An 18513-nucleotide genomic window follows, 5' to 3' on the forward strand; every position below is an offset into this window, starting at 1 on the left:
AAGGCTAATTCTCTCCACTTCCCATTTGGCATTGGTGCGGCTTATGTACCCTTTTTTTTTTGCATCAGTCTGAACTGCTACTCTGCACTTAGTTCTGTTCATAGTATTAATTCATTAATTGTTCTTCACCTGCTTGATTTTAGCTTTTTGTTTTGACCTATCCATCTCAAGAATTGTAAAAGGTTGCTCCCTCATTGGGATGTAAATCTCCAATCAATTATTGAGAGAATATCCTTTACAGCTAATGAGCAAATAGTGTTTTTGAATCAGAAGCCCTGGGAAATTCAGTTGTAGCATGCAAATTAAAATTTGTGCATAGGGGCAAGACAGTCATTGGTTTTGACATTCTTGTTTTAAAACAATTGATAATAATTGTGCTAAAGAGTTTTCAAATAAGACTTTTCTGCAGCAAGTGTCTTGTTATTTGATGTGGCGCAAAGGGTTTGCTTATGAGAAAGCTTTGATTCTGAGGTCAGTCACTATGGCTACACTCGTCAGGTTTGGTCAGTGGCAAATATCTCCATTTAACATGTTGGATTCAAGGTTTGCCTAAAGATTTGTAGCTTGGGTGTCAGCTATCGTAGTTGTGGTTATGTTCGCCGAGCGGGGAATATATTTGCAGACGTTTTGTCCTCTGTCTAGGTGACATCGATGGTACTTTGGAGCTTCTTGTGAATCTCGGTTGTACTGTATCTTCTGGAATTTATTTGATTCCGTTCCTGCTACTTTCGGATGTCAGTATATTGGATCTAGGTCTATATGTTTGTTGATGGGGTCAGTGGATGAGTGCCATGCTTCTAGAAAATCTCTTCTGTTTAGTTTGTCCTATGATCGTTGTGTTATCCCAGTCGAATTTGTGGTCCTTGTCATCTGTGTGGGGCTACTAGAGACAGCTGGTCGTGGCATTTAGTGGCTAGTTGGTGTTTGTGGATGCGGCTTGCTAGTTGTCTGCCTGTTGTCCTATATAGTGTTTCGTGCAGTCTTTGCATGGAATCTTGTAAATTACAATTGTCTGAGCGTCACAGGCTGAGGGGTGACCTTATAGAGGTTTACAAAATCATGAGGTGCATGGGTAGGATAAATAGACAAAGTCTTTTCCCTGGGGTCAGGGAGTCCAGAACGCGAGGGCATAGGTTTAGGGTGAGAGGGGAAAGATATAAAAGAGACTTAAGGGGTAACATTTTCAAGCAGAGGGTGCCAGAGGAAGTGGTGGAAGCCAGTACAATTGGGTATGTGAATAGGAAGGGTTTGGAGGGATATGTGGCTGGGTGCTGGCAGGTGTGACTAGATTGGGTTGGGATATCTGGACAAGTTGGATGAAAGGGTGTGATTCCGTGCTGTACATCTGACTCTGTGCAGGTCTTTTATCCTGGTGAGTCATAGTTGAAGCGTGACTATCAACATGATGTTCTCTGTGTAGGTTGAGAATGTTGCAGTGTGTTGTAGCGCTTTTGAACAGGATCGTAATTCAGCTTCTTTTGTGTGTGTGTTTGGGTGGTTGTTGTAAGAGAAGAAGAACACCACCACTACATTCGCCAAGAACAGATATCCTACAACCTCAATCGCAGATGCTTTACAGACAAAACGCACTAGCCATGCTACCTTACATTTAAAAAAAAGTCTCCGAACTGGCAACCAGACTTCTCCGACCACAGGGATTTATGACAGCCCATAAACTGACAGCCACAGTCAGACAATAGCTCACCAGAACACAAGACCCTGTACCGTATTGTGCAAGTCAAAGGTAATATAAAAGATTCTATGCAAAGACTGCATGAAACACTAAGACAACTAGCAATCAGTATTCACGAACACCAAGTAGCCACTAAATGCCACAACCAGCTGTTCCTGGTTGCCCCAAGCACAGACGACAATTTGACTGGGACAACACAATGGTCATAAGATAAGCTAAAAAGAAAGACACCCAGAGAATTTCTAGAAGCATGATGCTCATCCGCGGACTTCATTAACAAGATCCAATATACTGGCCACTGTAATGAGCAACCGGAAGTGGCAGGAACAGAAACAAATAAATTCCAGAAGAGACAGTACAGCAGTACTTCACAGGAGACTCCAAAGCACTGAAGATGTCATCTAGATAGGGGACAAAATGTCTGAATATCGACTTCCCAGCTCAGTGAACATACCCACAACTACGACAACATGTTGGATTTTGGACATTCAAAAGCGAAATAAGCTGCCTTGTTTATCAGCAACGTTTTTAATAAGAGCTGCAATCCCCTGTTGAGAGGGTTTGTGGGAGAAAGAAAGTTTTCCATTTTAATGATAGATACAGCAAGAAGGTATTTTTCCAAGGGATGTTGAAAAATAAACATATTAGTCAACTATTTGTGTTTTTAAGTAAATATTTCATGGATCTGATGCTTCAGTAAAGTTGCTATATTGTAACAATGGGCAAATGACCTGCAGCGAGAAGACTGGTCAATGTTAGACTATCATTTCTCACTCCAGATGCTGGGCTACAATGAACAATGTTGCACAAGACCTTCTGGTATATCCATTATAAGCATATTGTCTTAACTGTTGCCTTTTTTAATTCCTTTTGACAGATGCCTATTGCTGCCTTATTAACAATTTGTCACCTGAAGTCCTGTTCTTTCTTAGTCAATGTTTGACACTTAATGGTGACATTCAGTTAATGTTAGCTCAACATGCCAGTAATAGAGCAGCTTATCAAGAGGAATATAGCTACCAAACTAGAGAGGATCAAGAAATTTTGCATAGCCTCCACAGAGAGTCCAGCTGCCAAGGTTAGTTTTCATACTTACTTTTTCTAAATTGCTGCAACATTGTGCACTGAATAATTCAGATTAACATACACTCATGTTTTTCACTACAAAATAAGACAATTTTTGGAGTCCTCCAAAACAAAACTTGTGCAATGCACATCACTGGTATACTGGCTATTATCCCACTATGTAGGGCTATCAACAATGGAATTTCAGTGACAGCATGACATTCACTACCATCCCTCATTGACTGCAAGTTCAGTTTTTGTAAATTTCTGAAGACAATTATGAGACCTACAAACATTTGCTTTTAGGGCAAATATCGTAAAAATACTCTGTCTGATTGGATTATTTTAAGTACTTTGTATCAGTTTGGCCTTTGTCTAGAATGACTTCATGCTTCCAACCTTTTCCATGGAATAAACATCAGTGTTTAATGGATAGCTTTGCCGCATAGAATAGCACTGAACTGTATCCCTGATCTCTTTGTTGTTCATCTCAGTGCTGGGAGTGGTGTCAATACTACTCTTGGCTCTGGGCCTCTTGGGAAAAGAATACCATGAGTTTCATTGAACCTCCAGTGAGTGCTCTTTAGAAAGTGATTGGGCTTTTCTTTTTTTTCCTCCTCTTACTTTATTGAAACATTAGATTGGAAGGATTTTTTGACTGACAGATGGTGGTGTGCTGTGGAATAATATTTCAGTATTTCACCACTATTGGTCAGAGAGTACAAGTGTGGAATGTGGAAAGAGAACTGAGGATAACCAACTATCTGCTGCAAACTACAATTCATACAAAAAGAGAGAAGCTACCTAAAACTAGTAGCAGTATTTAACTGTCCTTTAGTTTTTTCTTTAATTCCCTCCTCTTCACAGTTTGAGTATAACTGTCATTGTTCTAGCTTTCAGCTGGGCTACAGAGCTTTATACAGACTTGGAATACCAACTTTCAGTAAGCTGCAAATGTTACGAGGCAGCAAATGAATTGCTTCATTCCTGTGATCAGAATGTTCATGTTGTCGAGCAACTTAAACAAGTGTTGAAGAGATTAGGCAACAGCAGAAATGAGGTTGGAGTTTTTTACATGAATCAGGCTGCTGCTGTGCAAACTGAAGGAACAGGTAAGGATTCTATCTGTTCTTGTTCCATACACCTTTCTGGTGAACTGTGAACTATTTGAAATAACCTTGCTGCTCCCGTTAGGTAATAGGAAAATTTAGCTAAAAGTCATGGGAATGTTAAAGATCTTTGAGATAAATGTTTTCATATGGAACAATAATATGTTTATGTTTCTTCACTGTGCAGCAAGCAAAGGAATAACAATGATAGAACAAGAGCTTTGGAAGAAAAGCTTTTCTTATTTTGAAAAGGGTATTCAAGATTTTGAGACTATAGAAGATGAAACTAATGCTGCCTTATTGCTTTGTAACACTGGGAGATTGATGAGACTTTGCGCGCAGGCACATACTCCAACTGGAAGTGATTCGAAAAGAGGAGAATATTCACCTGAGGAAGCCATGTATTATAATAAGGCATGTCTTTTATGGTTTTCTTTGACTATTTATCAAAGTCTTGAATTACATTTTCCAAAATTATTCAGTAGTTGACTTCAGCTGAAGGCATGTATGAACAAGCTATACAATCTTCACTTGTGAGGACAACTTCAGTCACACATTCTCAGACAGGCTACCATGCAGATGTATAAAATTCTGATCCACGTCTGAACTTCTGTTCAGTATTTTAAATCTAGCTTCTAGGTAATCTTTTGATGGCTATTGATAACTTCTCCGATGCTATGGTGAATATACTGTTGACGTGCACAATGTTTTTATTTCAGAAAATAGAGTTTAGTTCCTCATGGTTTGGAACCTATCCAACATTGATGCAAAGCTAGGTAGCTGCAGGATCCCATCCAAATGTATTTTCACACCTTCACTGGTGATCAGAAGCTAAATCATTGACTTAAAATCCTGTCAGCATCATAAAGAAGACACCTTACACAACTCTTTCTTGTTCATTTTGCCTCACTTATAAGAAAATCTATGTCTAAACATCCCTATCAAGATTGCATAAAATTTCCAGTGCCTGAGAGACCCCAATCTATCTGTGCTTTTGGTAATACTCTTTTCTTTATATGAGTCACATTCCACACATTGTGTCTGCATAAAAACTCTGCTCTATCCTACATTTTGCTCGAGACTTCCATACCACTTTCAGTAACTAATCTAAAGCTTATTTCCATAATTTTAACTCATTACTTTAGTATTAAAAATAGGAATTAATAATCACCCCTCATATTCAAGTGCCCTCTCATAACACAGTTGAAGACTAAAACAAAAATCTTAGTTACACATGCAAGAATGACTAAGCAATTGCACAAAAAAAGGGATTTTAGGCAAAATGTGACATATTAGGAAAATATTCACATTAACTCCCCTAAATGTTTTACTGGCATAGACTCTTGGGAGGGGTTAGGAATAATGGTTAGGGTTTCAACACTCATCGTTACTTGGATGTAATTTATACAACAATCTCCAGTGTCAGCACAGGCACAGTAGAACTAAGAAGATTGCTATCCAAGCTGCTTTACTAAACTGGTACCTTATTGAGAAACTGAACATTAAAGTACATGAAGGCTGAGGAGTGTGGTGTTTGCCCACTAGATAGCCACCTGAAAATGGCAGAAAAATGTTAGCTTTTTCAAATGAAGTATAAGTTGTTTTAATAGCATACTCTGTCTTACTTTAAAAGTAATCCTTCATATTTTGCTGCCTTTTTAAAAAGGAACCTTTTCTTTTATGTCTCATCTTTCTCTGAATCCTATCTATCTCTAATGCTTTATTTTTATTTCTATACATCATTCAGCACTAAATTAAATATTCTACCTTGCACTTCCTGGTTTAGACCCTCCATGTCCTAAGTAAGGATTTTTCAGTATTGAGGACATACACTGTTACTTATTCTGTTCATGCAGTTTTTGGAATCCCGAGAAAGGCACTGCCTTTATTTAGCTGCTAATTGCTATAATTTACAGTGCAAATCCCAAAGAGAGCATTTAATGTTATGATAGGCACTGTTTGTTTGATGTTGACCACAATATCCAAGTCCATTTCTTTTTGATCTTATTGGTTGGATTTTTCAAGGAGTGGCAATCCCAAATTGCTCAGAGGGAGCTGAGAATCAACCACATCATTGTGGGTCCGGAGGCGTGCACATACCAGACAGGATCAGGTTTCCTTCCCTAAAGAACATTAATGAACCCCCAAATGTCTTTTTAACTATAATCAACAGTGGTTTCAATGTCACCACTGGGCTTTTAATTCAAGACTTTTTTTTAGTTTAAATTTCAGCAGTTGCCACAGTGGATATCAAACCCATGTCCACAGCCTGGAGTTGAGCTTACTAATTCAATGATATTTTCACAACACCACCACCTGTCTTGGGTGTGTTCCATGTATTTCTTTCACTTTTAATCTTAATTTGGTTTATTTGATTTTGGATCAGGATACATCGTGCCACTGAGATTACACTGTCTTCATTTAGGGTCCACTGAGGACAGCTCATTAATCTTGACAATGGTTAATTCCCCCATTTCCCTAGTCTATGCATGCTAAGAACATTTGTATTACTTGAACTGTTACCTCAAATGATAGCTAATTTAACGCTCTCAAGGGCTCGAAGCTTGAATCCTTCTCTTTGTGGCGAAGCAACTCAACTCCGATGTAGCAAATTATGCCCTGGAGATGTGAATTCAGTTATTTAAATCAAAAGTAAATGCTTAAAACTATTTCATGAAAAAAATTTGAGCACATGGAATGGGACTTTTAGACATGAATCTGTGTAATGTTTCCCCTTGTATTAAATTAAAATCTCCATGTCATTTATGCAAATGCTGCAGGAAACACTTTTAAACTATCTGATATCCATGTGTCCTTTTTTTACTGATGCAAATTAACATTTAAACATCTTCTGGAATTGCAGAGTTCACGGGTTTAACTTACCTAAAGTCTTTCTTTTACACACAGGCTGTGGATTACTATCTAAAGGCAATGAGATCACTTACCAGTTGGGAAAAACATCCAGCTGTTTGGGATTCTGTAAAATGGGAACTATCAACAACCTATTTTACAATGGCAACCCTAGAACAAGATTATGCTCCATTATCAAGAAAAGCTCAGGAACAGGTATTGAACAAGATGCAGTACGTGGCCTTTTAGTCCACTGTTCACCTTATTCAGTTCAGTAAATGGTTTCATATTTTGGGAAGTGTCAGTAGATCGTGGAAGGATAACAGTGATGCTATTCTCACCGAATTTCCTCCAGGAACTACCATACAGGAGTCTGATTCACCATTAAATTGCTTTCCTCTCTCCAATTTAGAAAACTGAGCCCAAGTCTAATATTGTTACTACTACTTGGCGGAGGTTAAGAATAGTTGGATTTGTGCAGAAGAATATAACTCAAGATCATGATGAAATTTACTCGTGAATTCAAAAGACATGTCTTTACTCCGTGGCATGAAAATGGAACTCACTACCACAGGAACTGGTTGAAATGGATACTATACATGTATTTAAATAGTAATGGGAATAAATACTGCCATATAGAGCAAGCACTGAATAGCCTATTTCTACGTCATATGTGATATGTAATTATACGGAGCATCAATAATAAATAGAAAATAGGAGCAGAAGTAGACAATTTGAACCTGCTGCTCTATTGATTATGTTCACGGCTCATCTGTCTCAGTGGCCTGTTTCTGTTTTCCCCCATATCATTTGATTCCTTTAGCACCAAGTGCTCTAATTAGTTCTTTCTTGAAATCGTACAATGTTTTGACCCTGACTGCTTTCTTTGATAACAAATTCCATAGGCTCATCACACTCCAGACAAAGAAATTTCTCCTCATCCTACTCCTAAATGGTTTATCATAACCTTGGACTCCTCTGCTATTGGGAACTTCCATCTCACATTAATTACCCTTATTAGTCCAGTTAGAAATTTATAGGTTTCTATGAGATCCCACCCCACTCTTCTAAATTCCACTGAATATAATCCTAACTAATTCATCAATCATGCCATCCCTGGAATCAGTCTGATGTCTTTGCTGTACTCCCTCCATAGCAAGAACATCTTTGTCAAATAATGAGACCAAAGCTCTGCATGCTATTCCAAGTATGATCTCACCAAGGCCCTGAATAATTGCAGCAAAACATCCTTGCACCTGTGCTCGCGATGAAGGGCAATATACTATTTGCCTATTTACCATTTGCTGAACCTTTGGTGTGTCAGAATACCCAGATCTCAATTCCCTTCACTCAATTTATAGCTGTTTGCCGCCTTGTTTTTGCTATCAAATGGATAATCTTACATGAATCCTCATTATCTTGCATCTGTCATGGACTTGCCCATTTACTGAGCTTGTTCAAATCACACTGAAGCTTCTTTGCAACCTCAGCTCATGCTCCGAGCTAGCTTTGTGTCATCTACTTGTCACAAATTTGCTTTAATATAGTGTCTTAGTCAATTTCTCACTGTACTTCACAAGAATGTTTTGAAACAAAGCCACGTAATCAGATATGTGGAGAGAAAAACAAAATTTTGGCCAGACTTATCGGTTTTATGGAGCATCTTAGAGGAGGAAAGAGAGGCAGACATGGTTAAAGGGGGGAATTCTAGAGTTTAAGACTTAGGTACCTGAAGCCACAGCAACTAGTAATAAACAAGCTAAAGTGTTGAGGTTTGAGGAATTTGAAAGCAAGATGGATAATGCAACATGACGGCACTATAGGTACAGGAGTCAATGTAAGTAAGTGAGCATGGGCAATAGGTGGAAAGGACATAGAGCAAATTAGAGAAAAGCAGATTTTTTTTAAACAAACTGCAGTGTGTAATATAAGGGGCTGACCATGGGAGCATTGGAATAACCAAGTATAGAGAGAACAGTGGCATGGGTAAGTGTTTCAGCAATCTGGAACCTTCCGAGAACTTGGGTCGTGAACTTGGGTTTAATAGCGTACCAGATGGTTAGTTTGCACACGTTGCCAACAGAGGGAGCTCAATGATTATTAATGATTCTGTAGCACAAAAAAGGTTATATACTTTAAGCAGCAACCAACAATTTTCTAGCAAAATAATTGTGCACTTTATTTGCCAGATATCTTTAGTGTGTAAGTTGGTCAGCAATTTTTGGCAAGGCATACATAAGTTACTGAACAATTTCTGCCACTCAACCGTTAGCCTGACACAGCCTGGAGTTTGGCATCGTCCTCAAGCTTCTCGGTAATTCCAAGCAATTGTGATGCTTGCGAAATGAACTACGTAAAGTTTAACACACAAAATTATGGCTTAACATCTTCTGACTGCAAGACTTTATGGTTCTGCATTGCCACTGTACTGTCTGGTCCAGAACACCAGTTAGTTCAAACTGGTATCTCCTTCCTTTTAGATTGTAAATCGGTCTTAAAGATTTTATGAATTTCACCTTTTCTCTAGCTTTTCGTTACTTCCTCCCTTTCTTTTCAGTTCAATCTCTCTTTTCCCACTTCCATATTTCCTACTCAGTCATTCCTTATTGTTTCTTTTAATTTCATTGATGAAGGTGAAAGAGAAAATATTATCATTCCCTGAAGTCTGATATACCATGATGCCCACACCTCTGTTATCAGCTTTCACTTGCAGCAACAAGCTGAAGAGTGAGGAAGAAGTTTAACTCATTGGGTATGCTTTACTCATGCAAATTCTGGACAAACATGTTTCTAAAATACACGTAGGAAATCTAGGATAACAAATCAGATTCTAACTATATCAAATTTAAAACTAAATGTAAGGTGTTGAATAACTGAAGGAGGTTTTCATGAACAAACCCTGTCATATTTTTAAAAAGTCATTTAAAGATAATTCTGTTGTTGTAATAAAAATGTCATTGGCTGTAGGTTTGCTCACTGGGAGGTTTGTTTTCAGATGTTTCCTCACCATACTAAGTAACATCTTCAGTGAGCCTCTGAATGAAGCACTGGTAGAGCCAGCTTTCTATTTGTGTGTTTGGGTATCCTTGGGTTAGCGACATCATTTCCTGTCGTGATGGCATTTCATGTTGTGGCGTCATTTCCTCTGGTAATGTCATTCCCTGTTCTTTTTCTCATGGGTTGGTAAATGGGATCCAAGTCAATGTGTTTGTTGATAGAGTTCCACTTGGAATGCCACGCTTCTAGGAATTCTCGCACGAGTCTCTGTTTCCATCGTCCGAGGATGGATGTGTTGCCCCAGTCAAAGTGGTGTCCTTCCTCATCTGTATGTGAAGATACTAGTGAGAGTGGGTCATGTCTTTTTGTGGCTAGTTGATGTTCATGTATCCTGGTGGCTAGTTTTCTGCCTGTTCGTCCAATGTTGTCCTAACTAGCCACCAAGATACATGAACATCAACTAGCCACAAAAAGACATGACCCACTCTCACTAGTAACTTCACATACGGATGAGGAAGGACACCACTTCGACTGGGACAACACATCCATCCTAGGACAAGCCAAGCAGAGACATGCGTGAGAATTCCTAGAAGCGTGGCATTCCAACAGGAACTCGATCAACAAACACATTGACTTGGATCCCATTTACCATCCCATGAGAAAAAGAACAGAACATGACATCACCAACCCAAGGAAACCCAAACACACAAATAGAAAGCGGGCTTTCCCACCAGTGATTCATCCGGAGGCTCAGTGAAGATGTTACCTAGTATGGTGATGAAATGTCTGAAAACAAACCTTCCAGCTCAGCGAGCAAACCTGCAACCTGAGCTACAAATCTTCTCAAAACTCACTAAAAGATGTCATTATTTCCTTCTTGGAAGTAATGTTCAGTAAGTATTTACTTGAGGTTAATTGAGATCTTGTTAGATAATTGAAGTTATTGTCTTACAATTTTTCAGATTGAGAGAGAAGTTGCTGATTCTATGATGAAATCTCTCAAATACTGTGATATACATACAGAATCTGCAAGACAACCCTTGTGTCAGTACCGGGCTGCGACAATTCATCATAGACTTGCCTCTATGTATCATAATTCTCTTAGAAACCAGGTAATTTAAAACTACTTAATGAAAAGATATGCTTAAAACCGCAAAAATCTCACATAATGCAACAGTTTGCCACTTGTCAAGGCACTTTATCTCAAATATTACTCCATTCAAATTTAACAGAGGCGAAATAATTAAAAGTATTCCTTTCAAAAATCCATCTTGAACTCAGGATTGTGATTCTTGTGACCTCATGACAATTCCAATATGTAGGCAAAATATATGCTGTTAAAACATTATATAAATATGAAGATAAATCACATCAGTTGACAGATATCTTACTCATGTTATATTTGAATGTCATTTGAGTTTTTTTAAAATGATTAGGGTAGTGTTGTACAAATTTGTTTTGAAGGAATGATATTTTTGTTGAATTAAGCTGGAGAGAGAAATATTAAAGAAATATAAATCTTTGTATTTCATTTTGTGTTCGATATTTATATAATTCACGTATTATTTATTTGTGTGAATTTGTCATCTTATGCACTCCAATGGGAATAGGCAATGGCCTAATGGTATTGCAAGATTATAAATCCAATAACCAAGGTAATGTTCTAGGGACCTGCAATCATACTCTGGATGGAAGATGAATTCAATAATCTGAAAAGAAGAGTTTATTGATGAACATGAAACCATTGCCAATTGTCAGGAAAAGCTGACCTGGTTCACTAATGTCCTTTCAGGAAAGAAACCTGCACCCATGTGACTTCAGACCCACAATAAGGTGGTTGACTCTTAACTCTCCTCTAGCCAACTAGGGATGGGCAATATAACTGCCCGCATTCCATAAATGAATAAAATAGAACAGTGTGATGCAGAAACCTTTATTCAGGCGGCATCACGCTTTCAAAATTTTTTATCATCCTCAATCCCTTTATTAAGTGAGGAATTGTTACTTTATTTTTGTATTTTATATTTCTCAATATACAGTTTCTTCGAAGTGGTGTATTAGAGATGAATATGTGGCAATGCAGACTGTAAGTTATACTTGGACGAGCAAGGCCACTTACTCTATATTTGTTAATAAACATCCTAAAGCTACTCCATTGCAAAAACTACTGAGTTTGTTAATGATACTTAGGTTTTCATGTGGGAATTTATACTTTTTATGAACAGAATCTTCTAATACATTTTAAATTTACCTTTTACTGATTTGATTCTGTGGCTTGCATTGACTTTTTTCATTGTGTTTATCTCAGGATAACTTCTCTATCGCCTTTTTAAAGTGAACAATTCACATTTTCCAATCTGTCTTCGTAACTCATGGTTATAATGCCAGCAGTCAACGTCATAGGTCTGCAGTAATCTAATACTTATTCTTCCTCTGTGCTGATGACCATCACTAAAGAATATGCTTAAGTTGTGGTCTATACGAAATAGTACAGAATTTGATCATGACTTCCTCTGACTTGTGTATTCTGTTATTTGGGCTATGTTGTTAAATAATTTAGTGGATTTTTACTGTGTCGGTTGGCTATGTTGAATATCAATCTTGAATCAGTGATTTCCTTTAAGAGTAAGCAAGTTGTAGATTGAATCTCCACTGGAGAATCTTGATTTAATCTAGAGTGATATTTAATGCAATTCCTAAGGAGCAGTTCATAGTTAGAGGTACTGCTTTTCCGATGACATCAAATTAAATCATGCCTGCCTCTCGGGTGACTGCATAAGATCAATGTCGCTATTAAGCTATAGTTATGGTGGAAGCTTTTCCTTTCAAAGCTTTTCCTTTCTGTTTATTCATTTGTTGGATTGAGCGTTGCTGACCAAACCAGCATGTACTGCCATCCCTAACTGTCCTTGAGAAAATGGTGGTATACTATTGCCTTAAGTTACTACTATGTGGTTTAGGTACAACTACAGTGTTGTTACAGCGATAGCAATTTGTTCCGAGTCCAAATAGAAGGAACTCATGCTTTTGCTATCCTTTTACGTGGTAAAATTTGCAGGGTTGGTAGGTATCATCAAAATGAAGCCTTGGTGAGATACTGCAGTGCATTATGGACACATTACTGACACTGCGTCAGTGGTGGAGGAAGTCAGTGTGTCACAATGACTGCACATCAAAAAGTAATTCATTGGTTCTGAAATTCTCTTGATGTCCAGATGTCCCAACACCTTGAAAATTGTTCTCATAAGTCTTGGGCACACTTTGGATGACTGAAATTACCTTTTCTGGTTTTGTTCATTCAAAAAAACCAAGCATCACAATCTGGTTAACTGGTTAGATTGGTTATTTCAAATAACATGAATTCTCGCAATCATTTAATCCAAGAAGCTTATCTTAAACAAGAGACAAAGAAGCTGGCAGCAATTGTTTTATTTATGTTAACATCCTTACAAAGATTAAATAACTTTTTTTTTAAAGTCTTAACTGAAAAGATATATATGTAATTTCTTTTTTCTGAAATCTAGGTTGGTGATGACCATTTTCGTAAGCAGCATCGCAGTTTGGCTGATCTCCATTACAATAAGGCTGTGAAATTGTTTCAGTTGCTGAAAGATGCACCTTGTGAACTGCTACGTGTTCAGCTAGAACGGGTTGCATTTTCAGAATTTCAGATGGCAAGTAAGTAAATGTTAGATTCAAAGAAACCTAATTTTGTTACTCTCATTTTAAAAAGAAATTCTTTTGAGTACTGTATACAATTTTAAAGTAAGGAATTGTAAAGGTACTGCGATAACATGGAGAATAATAGAAAATTTTAAAATCCAGATATTGCCCTAGAAACTCCAAAGTCATCAACCACGGGTGACAGATGCAAATTAAAACATGGACAGGAAAGATAGTGTGATGATGTGTTGGAATCATCAAGTCTAGAGGTGACAGAGGCATATAAGGGTTTCGGCAGCAAAAGATCTGTGCTATTTGTAGCCAGGCAATGTTATAGAATGGAAGTGAATGGCAGTAATGCTGAAATGTGCCTTCAGAACCTCATCTCAAGATGAGATGTGGCACCATAGTAAGAGGTGTACTGTTTTTGCTTTAGACAGTTGAAAAGGAATGGAGTTTGCAGTGCGGACCGACAGCAATACTTAGAGTCATGGAGATGTACAGCACGGAAACAAACCCTTTGGTCCACCTCACCCATCCTGACCAGATATTTTAACCTAGCCTAGTCCCTTTGCCTGCACTTGGCCCATATCCCTCCAAACCCTTGCTATTCATATACCCATCCGGATGTCTTTTAAATGCTGTAATTGTACCAGCCTCCCCCACTTCTTCGGGCAGCACATTCCATACACATACCACCCTCTGTGTGAAAACGTTGCCCCTTGGGTCCCTTTTATACCTTTCGCCTCTCACCCTGAACCTTTGCCCTCTAGTTCTGGACTCCCCCACCCCAGGGAAAAGACCTTAACTGTTTATCCTATCCATGCCCCTCATGATTTTATAAACCTCTATAACGTCACCCCTCAGCCTCCAACACTCCAGGGAAAACAGGCCCAGCCTATTCAGCCTCTCCCTGTAGATCAAATGCTCCAACCCTGGCAATACCCTTATAAATCTTTTCAAGTTTCACAACATCCTTCCATTAGGAAGGAGACCAGAATTGCACACAGTATTCCAAAAATGGCCCAACCAAAGTCCTGTACAGCTGCATCATGACCTGCCAACTCCTATACTCAATACTCTTGACCATTAGAGGAAAGCATTCCAAATGCCTCCTTCACTATCCTATCTACCTGCGACTCCACTTTCAAGGAACTATGAACCTGCACTCAAGGATCTCTTTGTTCAGCAACACTCCCTGGGACCTTACCATTAAGTGTATAAGTTCTGCTCTGATTTGCTTTTACAAAATGCAGCACCTCACAGTTACATAAATTAAACTCCATCTGCAACTTCTCAGCCCATTGGGCCATCTGATCAAGATCCCTTTGTACATTGAGGTGACCTTCTTTGCTGTCCACTACACCTCCAATTTTGGTGTCATCTGCAAATTTACTATACCTCATATGTTCGCATCCAAATCATTTATACAAATGACAAAAAGTAGTGGATCCAGCACCGATCGTTGCGGCACACCACTGGTCCCAGGCCTCCAGTCTGAAAAACAACCTTCCACCACCACCCTCTGTCTTTTACCTTTGAGCCAGTTCTGTATCCAAATGGCTAGTTTTCCCTGTATTCCATGAGGTCTAACCTTGCTAACCAGTCTCCCATGAGGAACCTTGTTGAATGCTTTACTGAAGTCCGTATAGATCATGTCTGCTGGTCTGCCCACATTGATTCTCTTTGTTACTTCTTAAAAAAAAAAGTCCATCAAGTTCATGAGACATGATTTCCCACGCACAAAGCCATGCTGACTATCCCTAATCAGTCCTTGCCTTTCCAAATATATGTAAATCCTGTCCCTCAGGATTCCCTCCAACAACTTGCCCACCACTGATATCAGGCTCACTGGTCTATCGTTCCCTGGCTTATCATTACCACCTTTCTTAAATAGTGGCACCAAGTTAGCCAACCTCCAGTCTTCTGGCACCTCACCTGTGACAATCGATGGTACAAATATTTCAGCAAGGGGTTCAGCAATCATTTCCCTCGCTTCCTGCAGAGTTCTAGGGTACACCTAATCAGGTCCTGGGGATTTATCCACTTGAATGTGTTTCGAGATATCCAGCAGCACCTCTTCCATAATATGGACATTTTTCAAGATGTCACCATCTATTTCTCTACATTTGATAACTTCCTTGTCCATCTCCACCGTGAACACTGATGCAAAATACTCATTTAGTATCTCTCTCATCTCCTCCGGCTCCACACGTAGACTGCCTTGCTGATCTTTGCAGGGTTCTGTTCTCTCCCTAATTACTCTTTTGTCCTTAATGTATTTAGAAAAACAATTTGAATTCTCCTTAACCCTTTTTCATGTTTCCTTCTTGTCCTCCTGATTTCCCTTCCAAGTATACTGCTACTGCCTTTATACTCTTCTAAGGATTCACTTGATCTCTCCTGTCCATACCTGTCATATGCTTCCTTCTTTTTCTTAACCAAAACCTCAATTTCTCTAGTCATCCAGCATTCCCTACCAGCCTTTTCTTTCACCATAACAGGAATATACTGTCTCTGGATGCTTGTTATTTCAACTTTGAAAGCTTTCCATTTTCCAACCATCCCTTTACCTACGAACATCTGCCCCCCCCCCCAATCAGCTTTTGAAAGTTCTTGCCTCATACTGTCAAATTAGCCTTCCTCCAATTTAGAACTTTTTGATCCGATTTCTCCTTTTCTATCACAATTTTCATCGCTATAAGGCCCTGCCTTATTTCCCAAGAGTAGGTCAAGTTTTGCACCTTCTCTAGTAGGTAGATCCACATACTAAATCAGAAAATTGTCTTGTACACACTTAATAAATTCCTCTCCATCTAAACCCTTAACACAATGGCACTCTCAGTCTTATGTTTGGAAAATTAAAATGCCCTACCACAACCACCCTATTATTCTTACAGATAACTGAAATCTCCTTACAAACTTGTTTCTCAATTTCCCTCTGACTATTTGAGGGCCTATAATACAATCCCAATGGGGTGATTATCCCTTTCTTATTTCTCAGTTCCATCCAAATAATTTCCCTGGATGTATTCCTAGGAATATCCTCCCTTATTACAGCAGTAATGCTATCCCTTATCAAAAATGCCAATCCGCCCTCCCCTCTTGCCCACCATTCTATCCTTCCTATAGCATTTGTATCCTGGAACATTACGCTGCCAGTGCTGTCCATCCCTGAGACATGTTTCTGTAATTGCTATGATATCCCAGTCCCATGTTCCTAACCATGCCCTGAGTTCATCTGCCTTCCCTGGTAGACTTATTACATTGATAAATTAAACTGCATTTACTTCAGTCCTACTTTGTTCTCTGCTTTATTCCTTCCTGCCCTGACTGTTTGTTTGACTCGCTCCCTTTTCCAACTGTACCCAGTCTCAGGTTGATCTCTTTCCTCACTATTTCCCTGGGTCCCCCCCCTCCCCACCCTATTAGTTTAAATCCTCCCAAGCAGCTCTAGCAAAACTCCCTGCCAGTTATTCGTCCCTTTCTAATTCAAGTGCAATTCATCCTTGTACAGGTCACTTCTACCCCAGAATAGATGCTAATGTGAACCCTTCTCCCATACACCAGCTCCTCAGTCACGCATTCATTTGGTCTATCCTCCTATTCCTGCCCTTACCAGCTTGTAGCATCGGGAGTAATCCAGATATTACTACTTTCAAGGATCTCCTTTTTAAATTCCTACCTAACTTTCTATATTTTCCCTTCAGAATCCCATCCTTTTCCCTTTCTATGTCGTTAGGAAATTTCTATACATCTAGTACTGAATGTTGGATAATCAGTTTTATTCAATGAGTGTTAAAAAGGTGGTAGTGGCGCAGCACTGAATGCTGTCAGCATGCATGTAAAATCTGATGTTACATTTTAGGATGACGTCAGTGAGAAGCAAGATATTGAAGAAAAACCGCAGATTGCAAGCTATATGTGTAACCTCGTCTCATAATTTTTAACCCTTGAAGACTTGACATAATGTTTGATGAATCCAGTGCGCCTCTTGAAGCAAATATATTTTTTCCGAACTTAGCTTTTGAAATTGATTAATAAAATGGGTATCTGTTTCAGATGGGGTACCAAAACTTCTGTACAGATAATTATTTATACCTCATTACAAAAAAACACAGGGAGGTTCGCTTAGAGTGCAATTGGGATTTAAGCCCAGATTTTACCAGTTTTGCAAAATATCCTCCATTAACTGCTGTTTTTAAATACACTTTTATATTAAGAAAACTTTTGTTTTGAAAAATATATATTGGGTTTTGTAGTGGTTTGGTAAATTCAGCTGAAAATGCAAAAGAATAAAACATTCTAAATCACTGCCATTTTCGACCAAATTAAATCGCATCAGTAATTATTGAAAATGACTTTTTAAAAAAAAAACACAATTTCTATTTAGATTGGTGTTACAGTGGTGGATTACATTTCTAAAAAGAATCATCTTGCAAATGTATGTGTTGGTATTAGTGCACTTGAAAAATTGAGTTTCATTTTAAACCACCTCAAAGTCTGTACAGCTCCTGGGCTTATCTGCTTGCTATTCACTGTATTCCACACATTGAACACAGGTTCTTTAAAAGTTTGAGTGAAATCACTTTGCACCCCAAATATTTCCACTCAGGCTATTTTTTTCCTCCATATTAGCAAGCAGAATAACTTGGCAACTATTGCAGGAAGATTGCTATGCAAGTGTTTCCTAGTTTGCTTTTTGAGCAATAAACCATTTTTGATTAATTTTAAAATGTAAGCTACTCACTTCTAAGTGTTTGTTTAAGTTTTAATTTCTGGTGTGGTCAAGAAAATTGCAAACTACAAACTAACAAGCTTATTCAAAACTTATTTCTATTTTGTTGTAACATTCCTATTAAAATAAAACTATAAAATAGTGAAATTTACTTTCCTTGCTTTGTAGATCAAAACAGCAACGTATCAAAACTGAAGACTCTTTCAGGAGCGCTGGATATAATCATCAACTCAGAATATCCATTTCTGCTTATCCAGAGTGAACTTTCCTGCATGCAAGCACTGGTAAATGTTTTCCAATTATTTTAGTAGGGGAAGGGAAGGAAGGAAAAATGATACAGAAGCTAGCAAGGTTTGTTTTCCACTGAGGTCAAATTCATTTCAAATCAATGAAATGGT

General features: G+C 38.4%; 1 protein-coding gene across 4 annotated transcripts in view; it reads left to right on the forward strand.

Moving 5' to 3' along the window:
* The window catches only part of edrf1 (erythroid differentiation regulatory factor 1), a 67831-nt gene that overhangs the window by 39424 nt on the left and 9894 nt on the right, over positions 1–18513 (forward strand). For all 4 annotated transcript variants that reach the window (XR_015760931.1, XM_087998948.1, XM_043712609.2 and 1 more), the window contains 7 exons: positions 2571–2771; positions 3652–3870; positions 4055–4281; positions 6775–6933; positions 10677–10826; positions 13239–13392; positions 18284–18399. Coding sequence is in view for 3 of the 4 variants with exons in the window: in XM_087998948.1 (XP_087855074.1) it covers positions 2571–2771; positions 3652–3870; positions 4055–4281; positions 6775–6933; positions 10677–10826; positions 13239–13392; positions 18284–18399 (1226 nt within the window). In the remaining variant the exon portion in view is untranslated. The remainder of the gene's footprint in view (positions 1–2570; positions 2772–3651; positions 3871–4054; positions 4282–6774; positions 6934–10676; positions 10827–13238; positions 13393–18283; positions 18400–18513) is intronic.

The sequence above is a fragment of the Chiloscyllium plagiosum genome, unplaced genomic scaffold (assembly GCF_037043375.1).
Source record: "Chiloscyllium plagiosum isolate Xiang-an unplaced genomic scaffold, Cpla_swu_hap1 HiC_scaffold_22, whole genome shotgun sequence".
Taxonomy (NCBI): domain Eukaryota; kingdom Metazoa; phylum Chordata; class Chondrichthyes; order Orectolobiformes; family Hemiscylliidae; genus Chiloscyllium; species Chiloscyllium plagiosum.